The sequence below is a fragment of the Dipteris shenzhenensis genome, chromosome 27, assembly GCF_047967505.1.
Source record: "Dipteris shenzhenensis isolate YYH24624 ecotype China chromosome 27, Dip_SZ_1.0, whole genome shotgun sequence".
Classification (NCBI taxonomy): Eukaryota; Viridiplantae; Streptophyta; class Polypodiopsida; order Gleicheniales; family Dipteridaceae; genus Dipteris; species Dipteris shenzhenensis.
The window spans coordinates 9,908,502-9,932,021 of record NC_141622.1 but is presented as its reverse complement, the minus strand read 5'-3'; the positions used below and the strand labels follow the sequence as shown (position 1 = coordinate 9,932,021).

The window sequence follows — 23,520 nt, the reverse complement described above, 5'->3', positions numbered from 1 at the left end:
TAACAATTCATCCGACTTTCCTCTTATAGTATATTATATGCATGGACTATAAACAACCACCAACTTAATGCACCATCCACATGGCAAGGTGGTCACAAGAGGAACTTTGCCACCTCAACGATGGGCCATGTCCTCTTATTCCATATTATCAATAACACATCATACTACACACATTCAAACTAATCACTAACATTCGTTATTCTGATCATTCGCACTACTTGCCCCCACTACTTCATGGCTTTCAGAATTCATATATATTAAAAAGAGATCCTACCACATAATGGCTATCAAAAATCAAGAGCCTTAGAATGGCATACCGACGCTATTATTGCACATGTAGGGGCATACACAAATGGTTACTCGTGCATGCACATATACACACATTACCATAATTGCATGTGTGCATGTACATCCATTGCACGCATGCACACACAAATGTGCAAATGAATCCCCCTCAACATGCATGCATATGCAGGCACGCATACTCACATGCAAGGGCAAGAAAGTACCTTTCAGAATGAAGACACAGACACGTTTTATGTTTTTAAAAAATGTACGAATCTGTCTTCCTAAAATTCCAGTTATTTATACAATGTATAACGCTAACATCATGTCGGGCAACACCTGCACAACATCGTATGTTTCTACTGCATCATAAGGAATCAAGCATATCGAACCTGTAACCTTTTCACTGTTGTAACTGCTCTATGACCTCTCTTAAACTGTTACCAACTGCTGCTTACTAGGACTGCTGCTTTATATACAAGCTCGTTAATTTTATCTATAATAGCAGTAGAACATTAGTTTAGTGGCATCAAGGGAACAAAATGTTCTTATGAATAAGCAAATATTTGAGTGTCAAAAGTAATCAAAAAATTCACTTCATTCTTTATAAGAAAATAAAATACCAGAGAAAGCTGCCGTATGGTGGTTTTTGAATTATGTAACCCAGTTTTGCTGCTATATGGTTCTGTAATAATTAAGTAATCCGTTTTCCCACTGGAGTCCTTTCTAAACTCTTGTAGAATGTCAGCTGCAACATCCTAGTGGCCTTACATTCAAATAGCCAACTTGGTCAGGTCGCACTGACAATAGCCACACCTTTCAGATCGGTCAAACAATCAGATGCGACCATATTACAAAAGAGGGAATTCATCAGCCTTGATATTCACTTCAAGCGACTTGAGTTTTAAAATGTTGAGAAGTGAGGGTGTCGTGTAGCAGAGCACACCTCCTAGCTTTGCCCGTCAAACAGACAGACAATGGCCATATGTGCAATCATTATGCTAAATAACAGGTCTGACTACATCACCTTACTCTTTAAAGAAGGGGGCAGCTTTTCTGCAATTCTCCTTGCTACTCACTTTATGCTTGTGCATCTCATCATAAACATTGTAAAAGACCAATCCAGCATGGTTGGCAACTTGTCGTGTAACAGGCATGATGAAAGCGAGCATGGTGAAGTGTAATCAAATCATATCACCTAGAGCTACGAAGCAGAATATTAGTATGCTTTCGCAACAATATTGGGTATTTGAGCACTAGATAAAGCATGGATGTTGTGGGCTAACCTTCTTTTTCCTGATGAGAGTTATCACCACGAAGTTCCTGAATAACTGCTTGTAGCATTTTTATATCTGCATCCTTCTTAAGCAGCTCCTCTTGCTTGGCACGCAACTCCTCCATGTGCAATTTGAAGACCTCTGCAAAGTACATGAAGCAATATATGACATAACCAAGCATTAAAAACAAGTGTTCAGTACTTCAACCTGGTTTCTACCAATAGGTACTAAATTTATCCCTTTTGCTAGATAATTTTAAGCTTGCACAGTCGGAACAAAAAAATCATAATCTGTGGAACAGTAGTCTGAACACATCTTTCAGAGAATGGAGAACTGTTTGCTATAGCCAACACAGGACTTACCCCGAGGTCACGCAACACTACCAAATAGATCTCTGTGTGTACACAATTGCATAAAGAAATACAAGAATAGATCTGAGAAGTGCACAGCAGATAGAACGGCCAAAACCGTATATAAAGAATGCTCCAAAATAAACATACTCTGATAGAAGTAACAAAACAGAACTCAGTATACTACCTATCAATCAGCAAATTACTGACCCTTGGAACTGTTAAAGTTAATCATCTCCTGGCTTCTATGTGGTTGTGCCTGCCCGTGTAGCATTGTCATGTATTTCTGAAGGTTACAACGGGGTCTAGCCAGGGCACATTGCCAGGGTTAGAGGCTGAGTCACAAGGCCTGGTTTAGGCTGGTATAGCCCTGGTTAGAGGCCACAGTTTGAGGGCAGTTAGAGGCCAGTTACAAGCCCATTCTGGACTGGTTTGGGATCTTGACCAGGGTCAGGTCAACTGACCTAGAACAGGTTGGTTGGGTTGGCCAGATCAACAGCCCTCTGGCCCTAGACCAGGTTGGTTGGGTTGGCCAGATCAAGGTGTTGAAGTAGATCTTATCAACCCCTTACAAACATGAGATGAAACTGGGAAGGACTCAGACTAGTCACTACAGCATGAACCGTGTACAAGACATGAGAATGAAGCTCAAGGCTGAGCAGTAAGTCTATATACATGAACAGTGTCACAAAAGATAGCATAGCTAGGGTGCTCAAGCTCCAACGGCACTTCAATCCTGAGGGAAGATGCCTGCACAATTACCACTGTTTCCACACATCAGTAACACTCAGCCAATAGATTCTGGTTTAGCATAACTGTGTGCTTCTAGTTCCTTGATAGAACTTCAAAAGATATGCAGAAAACAATGTAAAGATCTACTACAAATTCTCTGCATAGTTATTGAAAGGGAGGAGCATTTCATAAGGGAAAGTTGCATCAACAAGCGCGAGCAGAATTGCATACAGGGAAGTGCTACTGTAGGAGTTTGCGGAGGAGCTTGCAGGGGAAGCTGCTTAAGTAGGAACGCTGCTGCAGGAGCTGCAAGGAAAGCTGCAAGGAAAGGGAGGCTTCTTGCAGATTTTGCAGTCCTTTTGGTCACATTTTGGGGCTTTTGCAGTATTTGTCCTCTTTAGACTCCATTTCACCTCTGAAATTTGGGATTTTGGATCTATAGCTGGCAGATTGCAGGATATTTCAAATTTGCAAGTTATTTTGTCACATTTGCACTCATTGCAGTGACATTTGGCTGCTTTGATCTGAAATTTAGGGGTTTTCAATGACATTGCCAAGAAATTGCAGTAGATTTGGTCACATTTGCAAAATTACAGCTTATTTTGGGGCTTATACAATTTTCCCTCTTTTTGGCATATTTGCCCTCTAAAAATTTGGGGCTTATGCCAAATTTGCTGTTATTTGCAGTGACTTTTGCTTGATACAACCAAATTTGGTTTGCTTTGCATTTACCCTTTGATTTGGGTACTTTGCCTTCAAAATTTGGGGCTTTTTCCTCTTGTGCACTCCATTTGGCTCTTGAGCCCCAGGATTGCTTTGCAAGGACATCTAGCCACTATTTGTGGCCACATTGTACTCAGATTTGCCTTGGACGTTTTTTTCAGGTATTTGGCTGGTCACTTTTGTAGGACAACCTTTTGCAGGCCAGTGTTTTCTTGGACAGATTCTTGCAGTAGATTTTGGGGACAGATTGTACATTTTGCTCAATGTTTGAACAGCCACCTTTGACAGAGATTGCTGTCAATTTTTATTTGACATTTGCAGCTAGCATTCAGATACTTAGTAGCCAGCTCTTTGCAGTGATAGCCTTTAGGCTTTGACATTTGCAGGTCATTTTCTTTTGGGGATTCACTTTTGCAATGGCTCACCATCAGTCTCTTGGAATGCTTGCCCATGAAGACAAGCTTGATGGTACAAACTACCCCATGTGGTCATACTTGGTGCACCACTTGCTGGTATACCAGAACTTTTTGGATATTGTCAATGGATCAGGGACTAGACCTATCTCTGCACCACAGGAATCTGCAGACACTTTTGCCACTTATGAATCATCTACCACTACTCTCACAGTGCCTGCAAACAAACCCTTCAATACCCAAACAGATTCGTTAGGATCAAAGAGATGCATAGGCACATGCAGCAATTGCTATGAATAACAACAGGGAGGTTTAACCTCACATTCTGTCTTGCAAGACAGCCAAGGATGCATGGGATACTTTGGCTGATCTTTATCAGATTGGCAAAACGAGGCACACAGCTGGATAATGTTAAGATGAACGAAGGGGACATCATGGACGCCTATCTCAACAGGATTAAGGATTTTAGAGAGCAGCTCATCACTATTGATGAGATTGTGCCAGATTCACGGGTACTGTCGTACTGTCTATGACACTTGATGGGCTCCCTGACTCATAGCAGGGATTCGCTACAACATTGAGGCTAATGGCCATGGGTAACCCCAGCCACTCTAGCTTGTTGCCCTACTACTGCAGGAGGAGCAAAACCGCTTCAATTGGGCTGCCTCCATTCATGCAGATCAAGCTTTTGCTAAGAATCACAAAGGCAAATGTAAAGGGGCAAGAATTTCAGCAAGCCCAAACCTTCGGGCACTTCATCTACTTCTGACCTGTTTGATGGGAAGAAAAAATCCAAGCACTATAATTATTGCAGGAAGCCTGGTCATGACATGTTAGAATGTCACAAGCGCATTGCAGGGATTCGCTACAACATTGAGGCTAATGGCCTTGGGTAACCCCAGCCACTCTAGCTTGTTGCCCTACTACTGCAGGAGGAGCAAAGCCGCTTCAATTGGGCTGCCTCCATTCATGCAGATCAAGCTTTTGCTAAGAATCACAAAGGCAAATGTAAAGGGGCAAGAATTTCAGCAAGCCCAAACCTTCGGGCACTTCATCTACTTCTGACCTGTTTGATGGGAAGAAAAAATCAAAGCACTATAATTATTGCAGGAAGCCTGGTCATGACATGTTAGAATGTCACAAGCGCATTGCTTCAGAAAAGAAAAAACAGCAAAAAGGTCTTGCTGTGACAAATGCTCTTGCTGCCCCTAAACACACTCATGAAGTAGCAAACATGGCTTATGATGAGTAGGGATTTGTTGTGTCATCTCAACACCGTCTGGAGAAGCATGCTTCAGCCTTATCTGTTTCAGATTCTGAGTCAGATTGGTATTTTAACAATGGTGCATCTAAGCACATCACTTCCTGCAAATCTCTCTTTCAATCCTCCGGGGGGGATTGGGGCATCCAAAGTACAAAAGTCTGGTGAAAATGCATTTAAAGGATACGGTGGTAGACGTCCCACCCATGCATTCACCTACCAAACATGTTTGTGAGGGCTGCTTATTCGGTAAAATGCATAAGCTCGTTGGTGCATCCAGGAAGTTGCATCTCATGCATAGTGATGTATGCAGGCAATGCGGACAGCATCACTTGGGAGTGACTTATACTTCTCCACTTTTGTGGATGACTTCACTGGATTCCCTCGGATTTATGGCATGAAGGCCAAGTCAGATGTCTTCTCTTGTTTCAAGCATTTTCTTGCCATGGCTGAGAATGAAAGTGGGAACAAACTCTGGACTTGCCACACTGAGAGGGGGGATTAGTATATGTCCCATGAATTTTCTGATTTTTAAGCAGCCCGGGGTATAATTCATCAGTGCACAGTGCCATACACTCCGCAACAGAATGGGCTTGCAGAGCATAAAAATAGAACAGAAATGCAAATGGGCAGGTGCATGCTAAGGGCAAGTCTTTGCCAAATAAATTCTGGTTGGATGCCATTTTGTGTTCCAACTATGTACTCAACAGAGTACCCACACAGGCATTGAAGACCATTACTCCCTATGAAGCATGGACTGGCTGGAAGCCCGTGATTTCCCACACGAGGAATATTTGGGTCATTGGGATATGCACATGTTCCATCTCAGCTGAGGCATAAGCTCGAGGATAAGGCCATCAAATGCATTTTCATTGGCTACAGCTCATAGAGCAAAGGATATCAGTTGTATGAGCCTAGCATAGGAAAGGTTATCATTAGCAAAGATTATGTTTTTGTTGAGAATGTTGCTTTACCTTGGCTGGACTGCAAAAAACAGCCAGCTGTTGAAGCCTTTGATGTATTTGATGCCATACTGCCCTTCACTGCTTCATAAGATGCTTTGCAGAATCTGGCTCTAAATGCTTCTAGCAGCTCACAGCCTCCTCCTGTTGCCCATGTTCAGCCTGGTTTGCAGCCACATGATGATCATGCTATTGAACAAGCAATTACAGAGGAACGCGGGCTGTCATTAGACGGAAGAAACGAATTCCAAGGTACCTCTTGGATACTCTATGGGACAGCAAGCAAGCTGAGCCCTTGGCTGCCCGCACCAAAGGTCGTAAAAAATAAATTGATGCCAATTTGCTTCATGTTTCTTTGATTGCTATAGCCCGCAAGGAGGAACGCCTTTGTCATAAGGATGCATTTGATAGCAGAGAATGGATCGATGCCATAATTCGATTCATTCAAATGGCACTTGGAGTTGTGCGACTTGCCTTCCGGCAAGCGTGTCACAGCCACAAAATGGGTTGACGAGGTAAGCGGAAAGCTGATGGCAGTGTTGACCACTACAAAGCCCGCCTTGTTGTGAAAGGATATGCATGGCATTGACTTTGAGGGGACCTTTGCTCCCACTTCATGCATTACGACCATGTGGAGAGTTGTGGTGCCATAAGCACATAGATTAAAGGCTAAGGTATGGTATAGGAAAGAATCAAAGTAGCCACCCTAGGATGTGGACTACATGATGTGAAGATGTGGATTGAGGATATCCACAAGGAGAGATGTGGATGAGAGGATCCCACAAGTGTTGACTATTCAAAGGGCACTCTCTATATAAGAGGCCTATCATGTATTGTTGAGCACAAGAGAAGAATGCACATTCACTCAAGATTCTGTTTATGAGTCCAAGCTAATCTATCTTGGAACCTAATTGACTTGAGGTACATGTCATGAGCATTCTCTTCATCATGTTTCCACATAGGTTCCATCCACCTTAGAGCGCTCCATCGATCCCGAGGCACGCATGTTTTCTCATGGTATCAGAGCTTAGGTATAGTATCTTAAATTAGTTATATGCACGCCTTAGGAAGTCATAAATTCTCCTAGGATAGTTTTAGTTTTAGAGTGAGAGATGTATGTTCTCTTTGTGATTGAAAGATTTGTGAGGAGTTCTTCTTCTTTTTCTTAGGGAGAGAGAGAGTATCTTCTTCTTCATTTCTTGAGAGATGTGAGAATGAGATTTTTCAGAGTTTTGGGAGGTGTAGTGTGAGAAGTTTTGCTTTTGTGTCTTTCAAAACTACAACTGCTCATGCAAGGCTACTCAATGAAGCGGCTTCCACGAGCCCTCTAGCCTCTACATCAAACTAAAGCCTACAGCCTCCACCAAGCAAAGGCTCTAAGGCTTAATGGGTGACTCATTCCTTCGGCATCCTCTTCAAACCTCCAAGCGATGCTCCATAGCACATGGACAACCAAGGCACTCTATCAATGACTACAGCCTCGACTTCTGCCAAGTTAACTGACTCTGCAGCTCCCTACGCAGCTCTGGCTACTGGCTTTAGCACCCGCCATATCCAATAGCCAGACGCTTAGCAGTGGTGCAGCCTATCTACTAGCATCAGCAAACCATCCACTAGCAGACACACAACTCGACCAGCAGGAGCGCCAGGCCGTCAACTTCCACGCCCATGCAAGCTGCCTCACAGCCGGCCTCCTTCCAGCACTTGTGACTAACCACCTCCTTCCTGCAGCTTCACGGACTTCTATCTCTCGTGACGGGATTTACATATGTGCTTTTAACAGGTAGGGTGCTGCTGTTGGATCAAAGGAAGCGGTGGGGAAGGGACAAGATCGATGCCGATAGCATCCTCCACTCTGACTTCTTTTAACGCCAGCACCTCCTTCACCGGGTGTTGACAGATTGCAATTCGCAGAAGGCAACTTAGACTATACCATGGCAGCAGAGTTTGGGGATGTGCAAATGCAAGCCAACCCACTGCCTCGACTGAACGAAAGCTTCTTCAGCAGTGATGCCCATGGCTCGCAGCCCCTCAACGAGCCTGCATGAATGCCTCTCCAACGAGCCAACTCCAGCCAGTCTTCAACGATCGTGACCACAGAAACATCTTATCACCGGCCTACTTCATTGACTCCACACCAGCGACTCAGCTCCAGCCTACGCGGTGCGGCGACGACCAATTCATCACCTTCCTTCTTTCTAAGGTTCTCAAATAGCCACGTGACAGTACCAAACCGTGGTTAATTATAGGTTTAGTTTAATGATGTTTGGTCAAAGTTTTGCCACATGGCAGATAAAACTTAATGATAGTCTGGTTAACTTAACCCACCATGGTTAGAGTTAGGGTTGGTTAATTGCCACATAAGCATGCACAGTCACCATAGTGCCACCTAAGCACAGAGTCCCTTGCTAAGCACAGTATGGAATTCAGCATGTGAATCCCTGTGCCACATCATCAAAGGCCCTCTTCTTCACAAAAACTTCCACAAGCCGTAACTTCCAATCCAGGAAGAATTTGGACACACTCCAAAAAGGAAAAGTGATCGCCTTTTTGAGCTCTACACGCCTATCAGATCAGAATCATTGTTAGCAATTAGACACTGCCATTGAAGTAAAACAAAGCTCATGGTAAGACCTTTGCAACAAATAGAAAAACGACGCATGAATGCAAAAAGCATACCAAAAGCACAAGTGCATGAGATGACCATAGCACAAAGCATGGCATCCACACATAAAGCATCAAGGCACATGGAAGAACAAAGCATCATGCATGAAGCTACACAAAGAAGAAGATTACAGATTGAAGAACCAGCAAGTCAACTACGTGGAGTCATCATCAAGCCATGAGCAGAATGACAGGAACAACATGTATTGAGAAACAACAACCTTGCCACCTTTAGCCCACATGTTTGTAAATCAAACCTGACCACCTGAGAGTAGCTATGAAAGCACCTAGGGGAGGTATTGACATGTAAAAACCACACTTGACCACCTTAAGTAGCAATGCATGCGCTAAGGGGAGGTGATGGAATGTAACTCACATCTGACCACCTTGCAGTAGCCAAAGGATCATGGCACCAAGGGGAGGTGTTGAGAGTTGTGGTGCCATAAGCACATAGATTAAAGGCTAAGGTATGGTATAGGAAAGAATCAAAGTAGCCACCCTAGGATGTGGACTACATGATGTGAAGATGTGGATTGAGGATATCCACAAGGAGAGATGTGGATGAGAGGATCCCACAAGTGTTGAATATTCAAAGGGCACTCTCTATATAAGAGGCCTATCATGTATTGTTGAGCACAAGAGAAGAATGCACATTCACTCAAGATTCTGTTTATGAGTCCAAGCTAATCTACCTTGGAACCTAATTGACTTGAGGTACATGTCATGATCTCTTCATCATGTTTCCACATAGGTTCCATCCACCTTAGAGCGCTCCATCGATCCTGAGGCACGCATGTTTTCTCAGACCATTCGGTGCGTCATTGCTCTCGCATCCCACAGACATTGGGGGGGTCCATCAAATGGACATCAAGACCGCTTTTTTTCATGGGGATTAACTTCACCCAACCTTCAGCTTTGAGATTCAAGGTTCTGAAAAGCAAGTTTGCTGGCTGAAAAAGGCCCTTTATGGATTGAAGTAGGCACCCTGAGCATGCTATGCCAAGATCATAGTTGCACGAAACGGCCGTTTCGTGGCTGGAAACGGAAACGGAAACGGCGAAACGAAAACGGCGTTTCTTCAAGTTCTTGAAGAAACGCCGTTTCGTAAAACCTGTTTTTGCCCTAGACCCCCAAAATCGCGATTTCGCCGCCTGGCTCCTTTTTTTTGCCGCCTCTCGCCCATTCCACTCCTTCTGTGCATCCTTGCTGCTCTCTTCACCTTCTCTAAGATCTCTCCATCCTTTGCTCTTGGACACTCCATCCTGTTTTCCTCAGACCTCCATCCTTCTCTCTCCATCCTCTTCATCTGGAGATGGTGCTAGTACTTCAGTTGCACCCGATGGTCCTGATCCTGATGTTGATGATTCTTCTTCAGACAGTGACACAAATGCCTCAAGCTCATTTGAGGAGGCAGAGGATGACGATGACGAGGAGTCCATGGATGATACAGATGATCAGTAGTGATGTGCCTTGGTCCTTGTCACTTGACTACGACTGTACAGACTACAGTGCTAGCCTACTCCTAGTCATGACACTTCAGATGCAGGCTGCAACATGATGCATCTTGATTCCTAGACTATGTTATTTCTTTTTTTTTGATAGTAGATACAATACTTACTACCGAGTATACTTTGGACCTTGGTGCCAAGTGGCAGCTGCTTTTTTTTATATTATCCATGGGTGCTTTTATTTTGAGTCTTGCATGACTCATGACTCATGACTCATGATCATGAAGTTTGTGGATCATGAATCATGATCATCTATGGAGTCTGGACATTGGATGCTTTCAAGTTTCAAGTTTCAAGTTTCAACTTGTGTGCTCACTGCTAAGTTTAAAGTACTTCAAACTTCTAAATTTCAGATTCTTGTAATGCCAAACTTGTTAGTCATGATACATGTTGATTTCAGATTATTGAAGCATCATTCAAGAATTTAGAATCATAGAGGCATGAATGATGCATTGATGCTTGAAGCTTCAAGTATAGATAATTGTATTATGTATGATTTGCACTCTATTGATAATTATATTATGTATAAAAAATAAATTTTTATACGTAAATTGTATCATATTGCTGTTTCTTCCGTTTCTGTTTTGGCGGGGGCCGAAAACTCCGTTTCTTCCGTTTCCGTTTCGGCTGGTAACTATGGCCAAGATACATGCACATTTGACATGCCTTGGATTTACAAACAGCCCTACAGAGGCTACTCTTATGTCCAGAAGAGTCAATCAAAGTTTCTGATTTTAATTCTTTATGTGGATGGCATGCTTATCACTGGGCCCAATATGCAAAAAATTGCAGATTTCAAGGCTGATTTGCAGAAATCATTTGCAATGACAGATATGGGCAGGTTGCACTACTACTTGGAGATCCACTTTGCTTGTGTTGAGGGGGGTATTATGATGAGCCAATCTAAGTACATTGAACAGCTCTTACACCGCTTCTAGTGAGAGGATTGCAAGCCGGTTTTTACACTATTGGAGCTTGGCTTTTATTTCTCTTCAGAGGATGGGAGTGCCCCATTTGATGCCACCCTTTATCAACAGGCTGTAGGCTGCCTATTTACTTATGCCATACCCGGCCTGATCCACAGTATGCCATTTCCCAGTTAAGCAGGTACATGCACAAGCCCAACACTTAGCATTGGCAAGCCGTGAAGCAGGTCTTCCGTTACTTTTAAGGCACGTAACATTTGGGACTGTTCTATGGTGATGAGTCTTCACTAGTTTTGCATGTTTTCACGGACAATGATTGGAAAGGTTGTTACAACACGAGAGTTTCTCACAGTGGCAATTGTTTCATGCTTAGATCTTCATGCATTTCATCGTTCAGGAAGAAGCAACCTATAGTTGCTACTACCAATTGTGAAGCTGAGTACAAGGAAGCCTTCACAGCTACAGTAGAGTGTGTCTGGCTCCACAAGTTTCTTGCAAATCTTGACATTAGCCAGCCATCTTCTACTACCATCTACACTGACAGCTAGAGTGATTTGGCTATTGCGCATAATCCAATGTTTCATGCGCGTACAAAAGCAGATTGATCCACTATCACTATGTTTGAGAGCAAATGTCAACTGGAGATATACAATTGTCCTACATTCCTGCGGAGGACAACTGAGCACATCTCTTCACGGAGGCTCTACCCCAACCCAAGTTTGAGGCTTTTTATCATGCCTTACACTTGGCACCAATTATTACGTGACGTTGACCTCCCTGTCCTATCATAGGTTACTATTTGCATCTTGGACGAACATGCGCAACCATGATCCAGTTCCTAGGTATACCTAAGACGTTTCCAAGATACTTCTTCATACCATGGAGGGAGTTTGTTAGCACACATGTGCCTTGTAGGATCCGTCAACCCTTAGGTTGACTTCTTTGGTCAACCCCTGTGGTGGACTTCGGGGCCTATATTGGCCACCTCTTGTACTTATTATCCATTTGCAAGTACTCTCATTTCCTCAGCTTGTTGTTTGCTCCCTTGCATTCCATCGCCATTCCATTGCTCCCCGCATCCAACATCAAAGGGGGTCTGGCATTTGACGTCTCAACTTGTGGGACACTCCCCTTCAATGGGGGTACGAAAAACATACACATTCTTTTGGCAAGCATCCTAATTTAAAGAACTTGGAATTTCAAAAAATTCATCTAGATATATATATATAGTTACTTCTATTAACAAAAACACATATCCTATCTTGGTAATTCATTTATTGCACATCTTTATCCAGTACATGCCCAAACTCATCCTCTAAAGATACAACCCTAGTGCAATTTCAATCTCATGATAGTTACTCAGAAGGTTGGAAACCATAAACTCCATCACTCATAGCAGGGACTAGCTACTATGACGTCCCCGCTGACGTCATTAGTGCCCAACAATGGGTATAGACCATAGTATAGACATATGCTCTCACACATACAAATCCACGAAACCACACATACTTGAGCACCCATTTGTACAAAGGTCTTCGTACTGAGTTTCTGTCGGCACTCCAGAGGTGAAGGGCATAGTTAGCTATGACAAAGGCTAGCATTAAAGGAGAAGGCTACTTAAAAAGTAGTCCACGTTCTCTTCATTCAAGCTACAATTGCTTGTGAAGACTATACGATTTCGTTTTAGTCTCTCCCAAACGAGTGTCCAAGCAAAAAATGCATAGACCATCTAGTGGATAGGGCAATGCACCACTTGCGATAAGACCTGTCACCCTAGCCAACTAACCTAACTAAATAATAGGAAAACATCTGCATTATGTTCAAATTTAAATAACTTAAATTTCAAAAAATAAATGTGTGTTTTGCGAAGAGAAGTGCCATGCAGCAACTTCTCGGTCACTGACTCATTGTCAACCTATACCCATCCGTCGAATATGATGCACCATCTGCTTTGATGAATGTTGAGAATCAAGACAATTGACTCATCTTGTATCAGTTCCCTGATGAAATGATAACAAACCTAAATGAGCATCATATAGGCATGAAACACTCGATTCTTAGTAATCGCAATGCAGCTCAGGTTTCCGTATCTTCTAGGATTTGTTAGAGCCACAAGGAATTGCATGATGCCAAGCAATTTGCTCCATACTCTGCCTCAATAGACAAGAGAGTGACTGTTGGTTGCTTCTTGTTGAGCCATGAAATGAATCCTAAGCAGAACATGACAAAAGTGGAACATTGAGTGCTCGAATCTCTAGACCAAGCTGAATCACAATACCCACACAACTCAATTTATGTCCAGTACCTGATCCCATAGCCTATGATACCCTTGAGAATTCATAGTACCCACAAACAAGCCATCCGATGAGTTTGCCTTGGATGTGAAGAACATTGACATAGCAATCAAACTAAAAGCGCAATATCGGGCCACGTATTAGGTAGAGAAGACAACTGACCAACTGCCAATCCTTCTTATCCAAGAATCAAGTCATTTACGTTGCATTGAGTCTTGTATCACTTCTTTAAAATGGGAGTGGTTGAAGAGCACTTGTTGGATCTTCACATCAACAAATCTCAAAATGACTTTCTCAATTCTTATGGCTTCTATTATGAGAGCTTGACGTAGCTTCAAGGGTTCTTTGAGGAGGGTTCTCCATGTTTTACACGATGAGTTAGACAGATAGTGTTTCATGTGGAATGAGTCATGCTTGGATGACCTTGGTAGACATTTGTGTGCTTCTAGGTATATGCAATGGTCCAAATGTCATGTCTCTTTAGTGGGATCTTGGAAAGCTTTTAAGGACCTCCTTGAAAAACAAAGAAGTCCTTTGGTTAGTCATCTCAAAGAGAAAAAAAGAGAGAAAGAAAGAAAGAATGTTTGTTAACCTTTGCAAGGTTGTTGTCAGGGGACTCTTACCACACCATGAGCCGTGGAAGGATTTTTTTTCTTACGTTGCATTGAGTCTTGTATCACTTCTTTAAAATGGGAGTGGTTGAAGAGCACATGTTGGATCTTCACATCAACAAATCTCAAAATGCCTTTCTCAATTCTTATGGCTTCTATTATGAGAGCTTGATGTAGCTTCAAGGGTTCTTTGAGGAGGGTTCTCCATGTTTTACACGATGAGTTAGACATAGATAGTGTTTCATGTGGAATGAGTCATGCTTGGATGACCTTGGTAGACATTTGTGTGCTTCTAGGTATATGCAATGGTCCAAATGTCATGTCTCTTTAGTGAGATCTTCGAAAGCTTTTAGGGACCTCCTTAAAAAACAAAGAAGTCCTTTGGTTAGTCATCTCAAAGAGAAAAAAAAGAAAGAATGTTTATTAACATCTACGAAAGACCAAAGGGTCTATGAGACTAAAAAGAAACCAGATACAATGAAACCTAAGGGTGGGGCCACTAAATAGGCACCCCTACCCAAGGCTGATGCTTGTGACAAGAAAAAAGGTAGTACATCGTGCTATTGCTGCAAGGGAAACCCACAAAGGGCAAGCAAACGCCAAGGAGAATGCCTTGGTCGACTATCTATCGGTCAACCATCCCTGAGTGGCTAGACTTATGTATGACAACACCACTATGACTGAGGAGAGACAAAAGGAGATTATCTGAAAGTGGCACTGGATCTGGCAAGGGCTAGCATCGAGAGAGAAAATCAATGATAGAACGCTGCTATCGCTTGGCTTGTCTAGGTCCACCCCTCCTCCTCTATAGTCTCTGTGATAAGGCCCACAATCTAACAATTGCTATCATCACTCCATTGGTTTGTCTCCCCACGTCAAAGATAAGAGGATATGTTTGCGGCCCTCATGTAAATGTCCCACTCGGGGTCGGATCTGGCATGTCGTGTCCACTGGCTCTCTTTTGCGTCTGATCCCCTACTGTCCTTGGCTCGGGTCACCAAGGAAAAAGACCAGGATCGTGCTCTGACTGGGCTGAGCTAGTCCCTCATGTGCTGTCCTCTATGCTCGTATGGGCCTCAAGAAGGAAAATAGCCACTGCCTTTGATTTTGATATGCCAGGAACTCTCTCAGTGGGCTAAACCCAGTGCTGAAAAGACAGTGGTGCCGTCCACGGATGTCATAGTATATCGGGTCCACAGATCATATAGATGCAGCTGTCCCTTTGGAATGGGCCATTGGACACGGGGACAACATAGACTCATTAGGTGGATGTGATTTTGTTTCTAGCATGGGTATTCCATTGCAGGTCATTGGCCTCATGTAGAATAAAGGTGGAGACATCAAGGTGTTTACGGTGCAATCCGCAGGCAAGATGGTTAAATCTTTCGATGAGGATGAGGTTTTGGGTGTGGGTGCACACCTTGAGCCAGTTAGAGTAGTGGGCCATGTGGATGAATACTTTTATTCTACATGCTGGTACATTGACCCGCGCCGACAAGAATTTCCCAATGGTATCTCAAGGCTTTGTCTTTTTAGGGGTGCTCCCAATAAATTTTTGTAGTGGGACCCAATTGAATGGGAATGGATTGATGCATATAATCACTCCAAGATCCTTCCTCTTGTTGACTTCACTATTAGTAATGCCAAGAAATTTCAAAGGATGGAGACCATTCAGAGCTCATTACTAGGAGAGCTTTAAAATCAGTCCGGACTTGCAGAGATCTTTTTTGGAGGAGGCTTTGAAAATCTAACAAGAAATGGAAAGTCAATCTTTTCTTCTGGCTATTCATTCACATAGGGATAGAGTAAAGCTCTAAGGGACACTTTTGGAGATGACCCCTCTTGCCCGTAGTAGTGATCTCCAACAAAAGCAGCTTGAAGAGAGTTGGGGAAGAGTATATCACCACAGTGTACATAAGGATTTAGTGCACAGGCCCTTAAAATTGACGGGATCCTACGAAGGCGTGTGTATGTTACAACTATAGTAATGGGGTGTCTTGGTTACAAATTAGGAGTTAGACAATGGTCACCACTTTAGTTAGGCTTAATTCACTTAAAGGGACTAGTAGTATCTAGTTAGGAGAGTTACTACATTTAGAGGGGTGGCCAATGGTGCAGTAGTGTGGTTTTAGTATGTCTACCATGGACAAGAGGTGGAGATTATCTCTTGCAAGTTTTGTGTTGTGGCAACGTGAGTGTTGGTGAAAATTATAAGATATGCAGCCGTGGTATCAAAGCAGTTAGACCAAACCTGAGAAGTGGGTTGCTTATGCAATTCTGCAACGTAATGGGGTGTCTTGGTTACAAATTAGGAGTTAGAGAATGGTCACCACTTTAGTTAGGCCTAATTCACTTAAAGGGGCTAGTAGTATAGAGTTACTACATTTAGAGGGGTGGCCAATGGTGCAGTACTGTGGTTTTAGTATGTCTACCATGGATAGGAGGTGGAGATTATCTCTTGCAAGTTTTATGTTGTGGTAGCGTGAGTGTTGGTGAAAATTAGAAGATATGCAGCAGTGGTATCAAAGCAGTTAGACCAGAGGTCACCAGACCTGAGAAGTGGGTTCCTTATGCAATTCTGCAACGTAGAGTAAACACAGTAAAAGCACACAGCAAATAAGCATCACGTTGAAGTGGCAAGCCGAAAACACAGCCAAGTGAGCAACATATGAAATTGCAGATGGTTTGCAAATCAAAATATTTGCCGATGGTGACATTAATGTTGCTCAACAAATTCTTCATAAATGGAGACGTAGATCGTGCTCTCCTTTACTTATCATGATACTTTACATCATCATATGTGATGAAGTTGAGTGCAAGTTTAGGCTTACCTTTGATGTGGATAAGAGATGTTATTATCCCTCCTAAATAGTTGGATACACCTGTGAGTGCGGGTAGTATATCAAAGTATGTTTGATATTCTCTATAACAATTCAGCACTTCACCAATCATGGGCTGAGGACAAATGATGCCTCTATTCTCACGTGTTTGCCAACATATGGGTTGACAAATTGTTCAGTCTTTGGAACTTTACTGTCAATATCAAATGCTTCTGATCATATTGCTGAATTGTAGGCATTGAGAAGTGACTTGTTTTATGCATGTAAACTTGCTTGAAACACTGGACAATAGGTGTGCATTCAAGCCGCTTAAACATTTATTTAAAAACATGAATCTACCCATTTGTCCGTAGACGGATTTGCAAGTTGATCTGCTTAAGTTCAATCTGTTGATTTTGCTCTTCTATGGTTGCAAACTTTTATCTACAATTGAACTATATACCTTATCTCAAAAGCCCCTTTTTTGGGGATATAAATTTGTGGGAATTTGTCTAGTTAAATTGAATAGAATCTAGCATATAAATTTTAGAGGAAAATTGTGTTGAACATTCCTATGGTTTGCATTTTGCACTTCTAGATAGTTTCAATGTTATCTATATAGTTTACTATGCAATCTTCTCATGCATTTTGAGTTGGTGTAGAGAGATTTGATGAATCTGGCCAACAGTTGGTTGCATAACAAATTGCATCCATGGCATCTTCTCAAGCTCACAGTCTTGACCCAATGCAGGGCCTGGTATCCCTTCAACTGAATTTAGACAGCCTGAGTGTGAAACTGAATTATTATAGACAAAATAATTATAATCAAGATAAATCAGTTATAACATTAATTTTATTAATTAAGTTCTTGAAACTCAAGCTCTGTTTTTGACATTCAAAACATCGCTCTAACAATGCAGCCACCTGGTACTATACCTGTATTGTCTCATGGTGAGGGTCACTCTATCATGGCTAGTCATAGTGGTGCCTATAAAAAGTCTATTACACCACCATTTTTTAATGGGGAGGAGAGAGATAGACTGAATTGCAAGTAAGCAAGGCTAGCTTGTCTTTAAGCAGCAACCCTTACAAGTGGTGGATGTACTTAAACGATAGTGGTGAAGTCCTAGTACTTGGCTGGACTTTGAAAATGTTTTTCCCAAAGAATTCCTTGCAATAAATGAGCCAAAGAAACATAAAACCATGGGTCCTCAAAAGGTACAAAAGGACACTACAGGCAAGAGGTTCTTCTTACCTTCTAACTAGTAATGAAAGACTGACTATGCTCAGAATATTTCGGTAAAGACCATATAGCCTCCGATTTCTGTCATTGATATGGGGGTAATAAAACCCTTTGCCAAAATGATAAGCAGCCCATGTAACACGTTCACAATATGCGAGTGTTTGCAGTTCCTTAGTATTCTATAAGGATGCATTTATTTCTTCCGCCATACCTTCAGAAGTACATATTCAGGCACTAGAAGAGGCAGGAGAAGGCAACAGAAATCACAACAGTTCAGTCATCATCCAGCCCTCAGATCACGAGAAGGGGGAGACAAATGCAGTAGATAAGGCACTAGCATGACCAACCATTGCAAAGAGCTCAAACATTGAGCGGTTGTCACAAAGAGTTTTGGGCTCCTTGTTACAATTATTATCATATTCTAGGCAGTGGCCAATGTAATGTAATAAGTTGGTTAGGGGCACTTTTCCCTCATTGAGGTATTTCCCCCTAACCACAGTCTAATCCCTAACTACGGTTAGTGGATAAGATAGGGTTTTGTCACTTAGACAAAACCCCTCACTTCTCTTTTGTACTCACTTCATTTTCAGTCCACTATTCAGCAGACTTACGTTCAGCTCACTCTCTTGCTCACTCTTGCTCTCATTTTCTTCACATTTCGTATCAAAGCAAGTTCACCCTGCCCGACCTCCTGCTCCCAACCTGCAAGCTCCTTGCCCGCTTCTAGCCCGCAAGCTCCCTACCCGAGATCTGCCACCATCCTTTTGCTACTTTTTGCAGATTTTCGTTGCAGATTTTTGGGCATTTGCAGAGCATTGTGGTGCATTTCAAGCCTTTGATAGGCTGTGACAGTATTTGTCACTGTGGGCAGATTTTGGTTGTGCATTTTGCATCCCACGAAAGGATTTTACTTGTTCAGTTTGCTGTGTTTTTAATTTTGTCTAGCAAAAATGGCTCAATGAGGTGTTTGGAGTCCTCACACAGAAGGATAAGTTGGATGGCACCAACTACTCCTTGTGGAGTTTTATGGTTCGCAACATCTTGGTTGGAAGACATCTTTGGGATTATGTCAATGGAGATGAAGCAAGGCCATATTCTGTGGCTACACCTGTCACTCCTACTGTTGGAGGTAGGGGTAGAGGTCGAAATGCAGCACAAGTAATTGGAGTTGTTGCTCCAGTGGCTCCCACAGCAAAGCAGAAAAGATGGGATTCTAGGGATGCGCAAGCTCTATCAGTGATTTCTCTTTCTGTCAAGAGGTTCATTATTCCTCACATTCGGTCATGCAAGCACTCAAAGGCAGCTTGGGAGATATTAGAGAGTATGTTTGCAGGAGCAAGAAATGATGCCAGAGTTTCCTTCCTGAAGAGAGATCTTTCTCATACGCATATGGATGAGGGAGATTCCATGAATACTCACCTCACAAAGCTTCAACATTTGAGGGAGCAGTTGCTGAATATTGATGAAGTTATTCCGGATTCAGAGATGATTACCACCACTCTAAATTCTCTTCCTGAGTCCTATCTTGGTTTCCACACCTTGCTGAATTTGTTATTGAGGGGGGCCAGCAATCCTCTCTCTTTTCACGAGTTAGTACGACTTCTGTTGCAGGAAGAGCTGACAGAAAGAAATATGGCAGCACGGGCTAGCCAGCATGCCATGCTTTCTAAGTTTAAGCCCAAGGGAAAAGAACAGCAAAAGCAACATGCCAATCAGCCTGCACATCAGCATAAAGCTGATTCGGGACAGCCCTCTTATAAAGCTAAGGGTGATGCACATAAGCCTAGAAAGAAGGACATTTGTCACTACTGCAAGAAGCTAGGTCATTATATTGGTGAATGCAAGAAGCGCATAGCTAAAGAAAAGAAAAGGGATTCAAGTATGGATGTGTCAGATGCATCAGCTCCTCATGCACATGATGGGGGAGATGTTACAGCCAACTTTGTGGAAGAGCACTATGCCTTTTTGTCTTGCATTTCAGATTCTTCAGTGGGTAGTTCATGCTACAGCCACTATTGAGGATGATCCTTATGCTTTCTTGACTTGCAGTTATGATCCTTCAAAGGATGCATGCTCTCTCAGTGTCAATGAGACACTGAATACTTGGTATTTTGATAGTGGTGCTTCTAAGCACATCACTTCTAAGAAGAGCCTATTTGCATCCTCCACCTACTAAAAAGAAGGTGACTTGTGAAAATAATTCTTCTTATTCTGAGTGTGGAGTGGGGGACATTATCCTCACATCCATGATGGCATAGATTTCAGAATTTCAGATGTTCTCTATGTGCCAGGTAGAATTTGCTTTCAGTATCCTCTCTCAATAGAGGAGGATTTCACGTTATATTCGATGATACTAAGTGTGAAGTCAGAGACAAAGAGAATGACTATGCTTTGATGTTGTCTGGCACTTTATATCAGGATCTTTTTCAGCTTAACGTATATGAAAAAAGAACTGATCTTGCACTTTCAGTGAGCACTCCCACTGCTGCAATGCAGAATGCGGAGTTATGGCATGCCACGTATGGGCACATGAGCTATGGCAGCTTAATGACACTTCAGAAGCATGCTATGGTTGATGCATTGCCTCCTTTGGAGTCATCTCCTCCTCATGCATGTGAGGGTTGCATCCTTGGCAAGATGCATAGATTTCCTTTTAAGAAGGATGGTACAGTGAGAGCTACACACAAATTACAGCTCATTCACAATGATGTCTGCGGTCCCATGAGGACACCTGCTTTTGGTGGTTATCTCTATTATGTTACATTCATAGATGAATTCACCAACTACACTTGGGTCTATGGTCTTAAGGCAAAATCAGAAGTGTTTATGCATTTCAAACACTTTGTGGCGATGGTTGAGAATGAGACTCTCGATCAAAGGGAAAGGTAGTCCCCTTTTTGGAACTATGATCCTCAACATCATCAAGGCCTTCATTCATAGTCCTGATATTCATGGAATTCAGATTCTGATGCAAGAATTTCAGGAGATAAATCATCATCAATCTCTAGAATCATGCTCAACTTTGCTCCTATTTTAGCTTTGCACACATTCCTATGTTCAGGGGTCCACTTCTCACCACATAGGTAGCACAAATTCTTCTTCTTCCTGTCATCAATAATTGCTTAACCAACTTGATTCTTTTATCACCCACATCATCCTTTGGAGTAGGTTTAAATGATGGCTTCACATCTGTAGCCTTGTGAACCTTAGGCTGTCCCATGCCACTGCCATACACTGTGGGGAACCTAGAAATAGAAGAAGTTCTAGTAGGAGCAGGAAGTTTGTTTCCATCATTGGAAGCACCTTTGACAGTAGGCTTAGTTCCGAAGTGACCAATACCCAAAGTCTTCTCCTTCCAATTGTATTTGGGCTCATAAAGCTCTGCCAACTGCATAGCCTCTTTAAGAGAATTGGGCTTTTGAGCTGCAACGACTGAAGCAATACTAGGGTGTAGACCATGAATGAATTTGAGCATTCTAACTCTTTCATCAATACCATGAACAAACAGATCCGATTTCCAAAACTGTTTGATATAATTTTTCACCGATCCTTGCTGAGTAAGATCATACCACTTACAAATATATTGATCTCTAGTAAAAGGAGATATAAAACTTTTAAACATTTCAGCCTTGAACTCATCCCAAGCATTAAAAGTTGACCCTTCTTGCTATACATGCCTCCACCAAGAGTGGGCATAATCTTCAAGATAAAGAACAGCAAATCTGATTTTACCTTGATCACCCTTTGGATATAGAAGGAAGTAGTCATCCATCTTGCTGAGCCATTCTTCCAATTCCTCAGGAGAGGTAGAATCACCTTTGAACTTAGGAAGTATAATCTTGTCTTTCATATCTTTGCCTTGACGGTTCTTTTGCCAGGTCCTTTTGGTTCTGATATATTGCTGGAATGTCATTGCTGCCCTAAGGTTTGCTGGTAGCAACTTATATTCATGGAATTTTTTACACAACTCTTCAGCTGCTGAACTATTATTATTAGGAGTCTTACCATGTGCTGAATCATTATCCATATGAGCTGTGACTCCACTAGAGTGATAGGTCCTTCGGGCAGAAGCCATAAAACCAACAGGGTCAGCTACATGTACAGGGTCATCATCATCATCATCTAAACCTAAGTCTTCATCAATTTGGGGATCCACAGGTCTCCTCCCATCATAGATTTGGCTTCTCTTGAACTGGTCAAACCTTTTATTAAGAGTGGCAAACATGTTCTACATCCTTTGGTCAATCATCTAATTATTGGTCTTGATCTCATTAGTTAACTCCTTGAATATCTGTAGCATTGGATCCATACAACTCTTTATAATCTGCTCCTGGTTAAGTGATATTTGTACATGAGGAGTTGCTGCCAAATCCCCTTGAATATTGCTAACATGAGGATCATTGGGCTCAGAAACTACAGCCTAATCATCAATTGCTTCCTTCTTTGAGATGGAATCAAGGATACCCATTGGCTGCTTACTAGCTTGACCCATAGACCTCTTTACAGGCATCTTTAATGACTCGAATCAAGAGTAAATGCACTATCTTCAGGATCTTAAGTCCTGATCAAGAATAGCTCAATTTCCAAGGAGTAGCAGACTGTTGCAAGGCTCCTTTTGCACACTGTGTAAACCCATCTGTATAGAGACCTATGTAGGACTTTGAATTCTTTGGACAACCAATTCTTTGTCAAAGCTATAGACAGAAGCGTTGTTCAACAATATACTACTGTACCAAACTGTCAGTGAACAGTTGGGTCACTGTCCACATCGCTGAACTCTAGTGTAATCCTCCTTCATTTGACATGAAGCTTTGTGGAGTGGTTTTAGTAGTTAGAACGACACCTCAGCAACAACCACGAGTAATTTCAAAGTGATATGTAGCCAGCTTGTTTACTAGGCAGCATACGTGCCAATTCCAAACAAAGAAAATCGGGGAAGATCTCATGCAACAAACCTGTATCTTGTTGGAACTTGGTATGGGAGTTCCTAAAGTAGAGGCGACTCCTTGGAGGAAGGCAACTCAGGAATCGGAATTGTTAGCTCCTAGATCGTCGCACATCTTCTTAGCCAGCAATCGAATTTCTTCATAACTCCTCCATCCAAGCTCGGATTTCCACCAAACTTTGAGGGCAGACATTGGAGCTTAGGGCGGACAGTTCAAGCCATATCTAACCTTATTTGGTGCAGCGAAGCAGCAGATCGTCAATTTCTTGTGCCAAAATCAAAGAACTTCTGCAATGTCGACCTATCCTACACCAATCAAGAAGCCCCAAATTTTGAACAATTCGAAAATCAGGGTTTCTCAGAGCCTACCACATGGCAGATCGCAACAGAGAGCACTTCTGGCGCTGAATTTTTGCACAGAGGTAGGCCATAGGCTCAAGAGTAGTTGCTCCAAATTTCAAAGTGATTGGACAAAGAATTTCCCACAAACTCCCTCGAAAAGTGCTC

At 42.4% G+C, this 23,520-nt stretch overlaps 1 protein-coding gene across 4 annotated transcripts in view; it reads right to left on the bottom strand.

Annotated features, from left to right (window-relative positions):
* Positions 1-1,428: 1,428 nt before the first annotated feature.
* Positions 1,429-23,520, bottom strand: part of LOC147883842 (tropomyosin) — a 32,751-nt gene continuing 10,659 nt past the window's right edge. For 2 of the 4 annotated variants that reach the window (XM_087398754.1, XM_087398753.1), the window contains 2 exons: positions 1,572-1,703; positions 1,429-1,489 (listed from right to left, as the gene is read on the bottom strand). In XM_087398754.1, coding sequence (XP_087254880.1) covers positions 1,470-1,489; positions 1,572-1,703 — 152 coding nt within the window. In that variant the 3' untranslated portion in view covers positions 1,429-1,469. Of the gene's footprint in view, positions 1,490-1,571; positions 1,704-16,837; positions 17,040-23,520 lie in introns of those variants that run through there. The other 2 variants (XM_087398755.1, XR_015543676.1) reach the window with 2 other exon arrangements.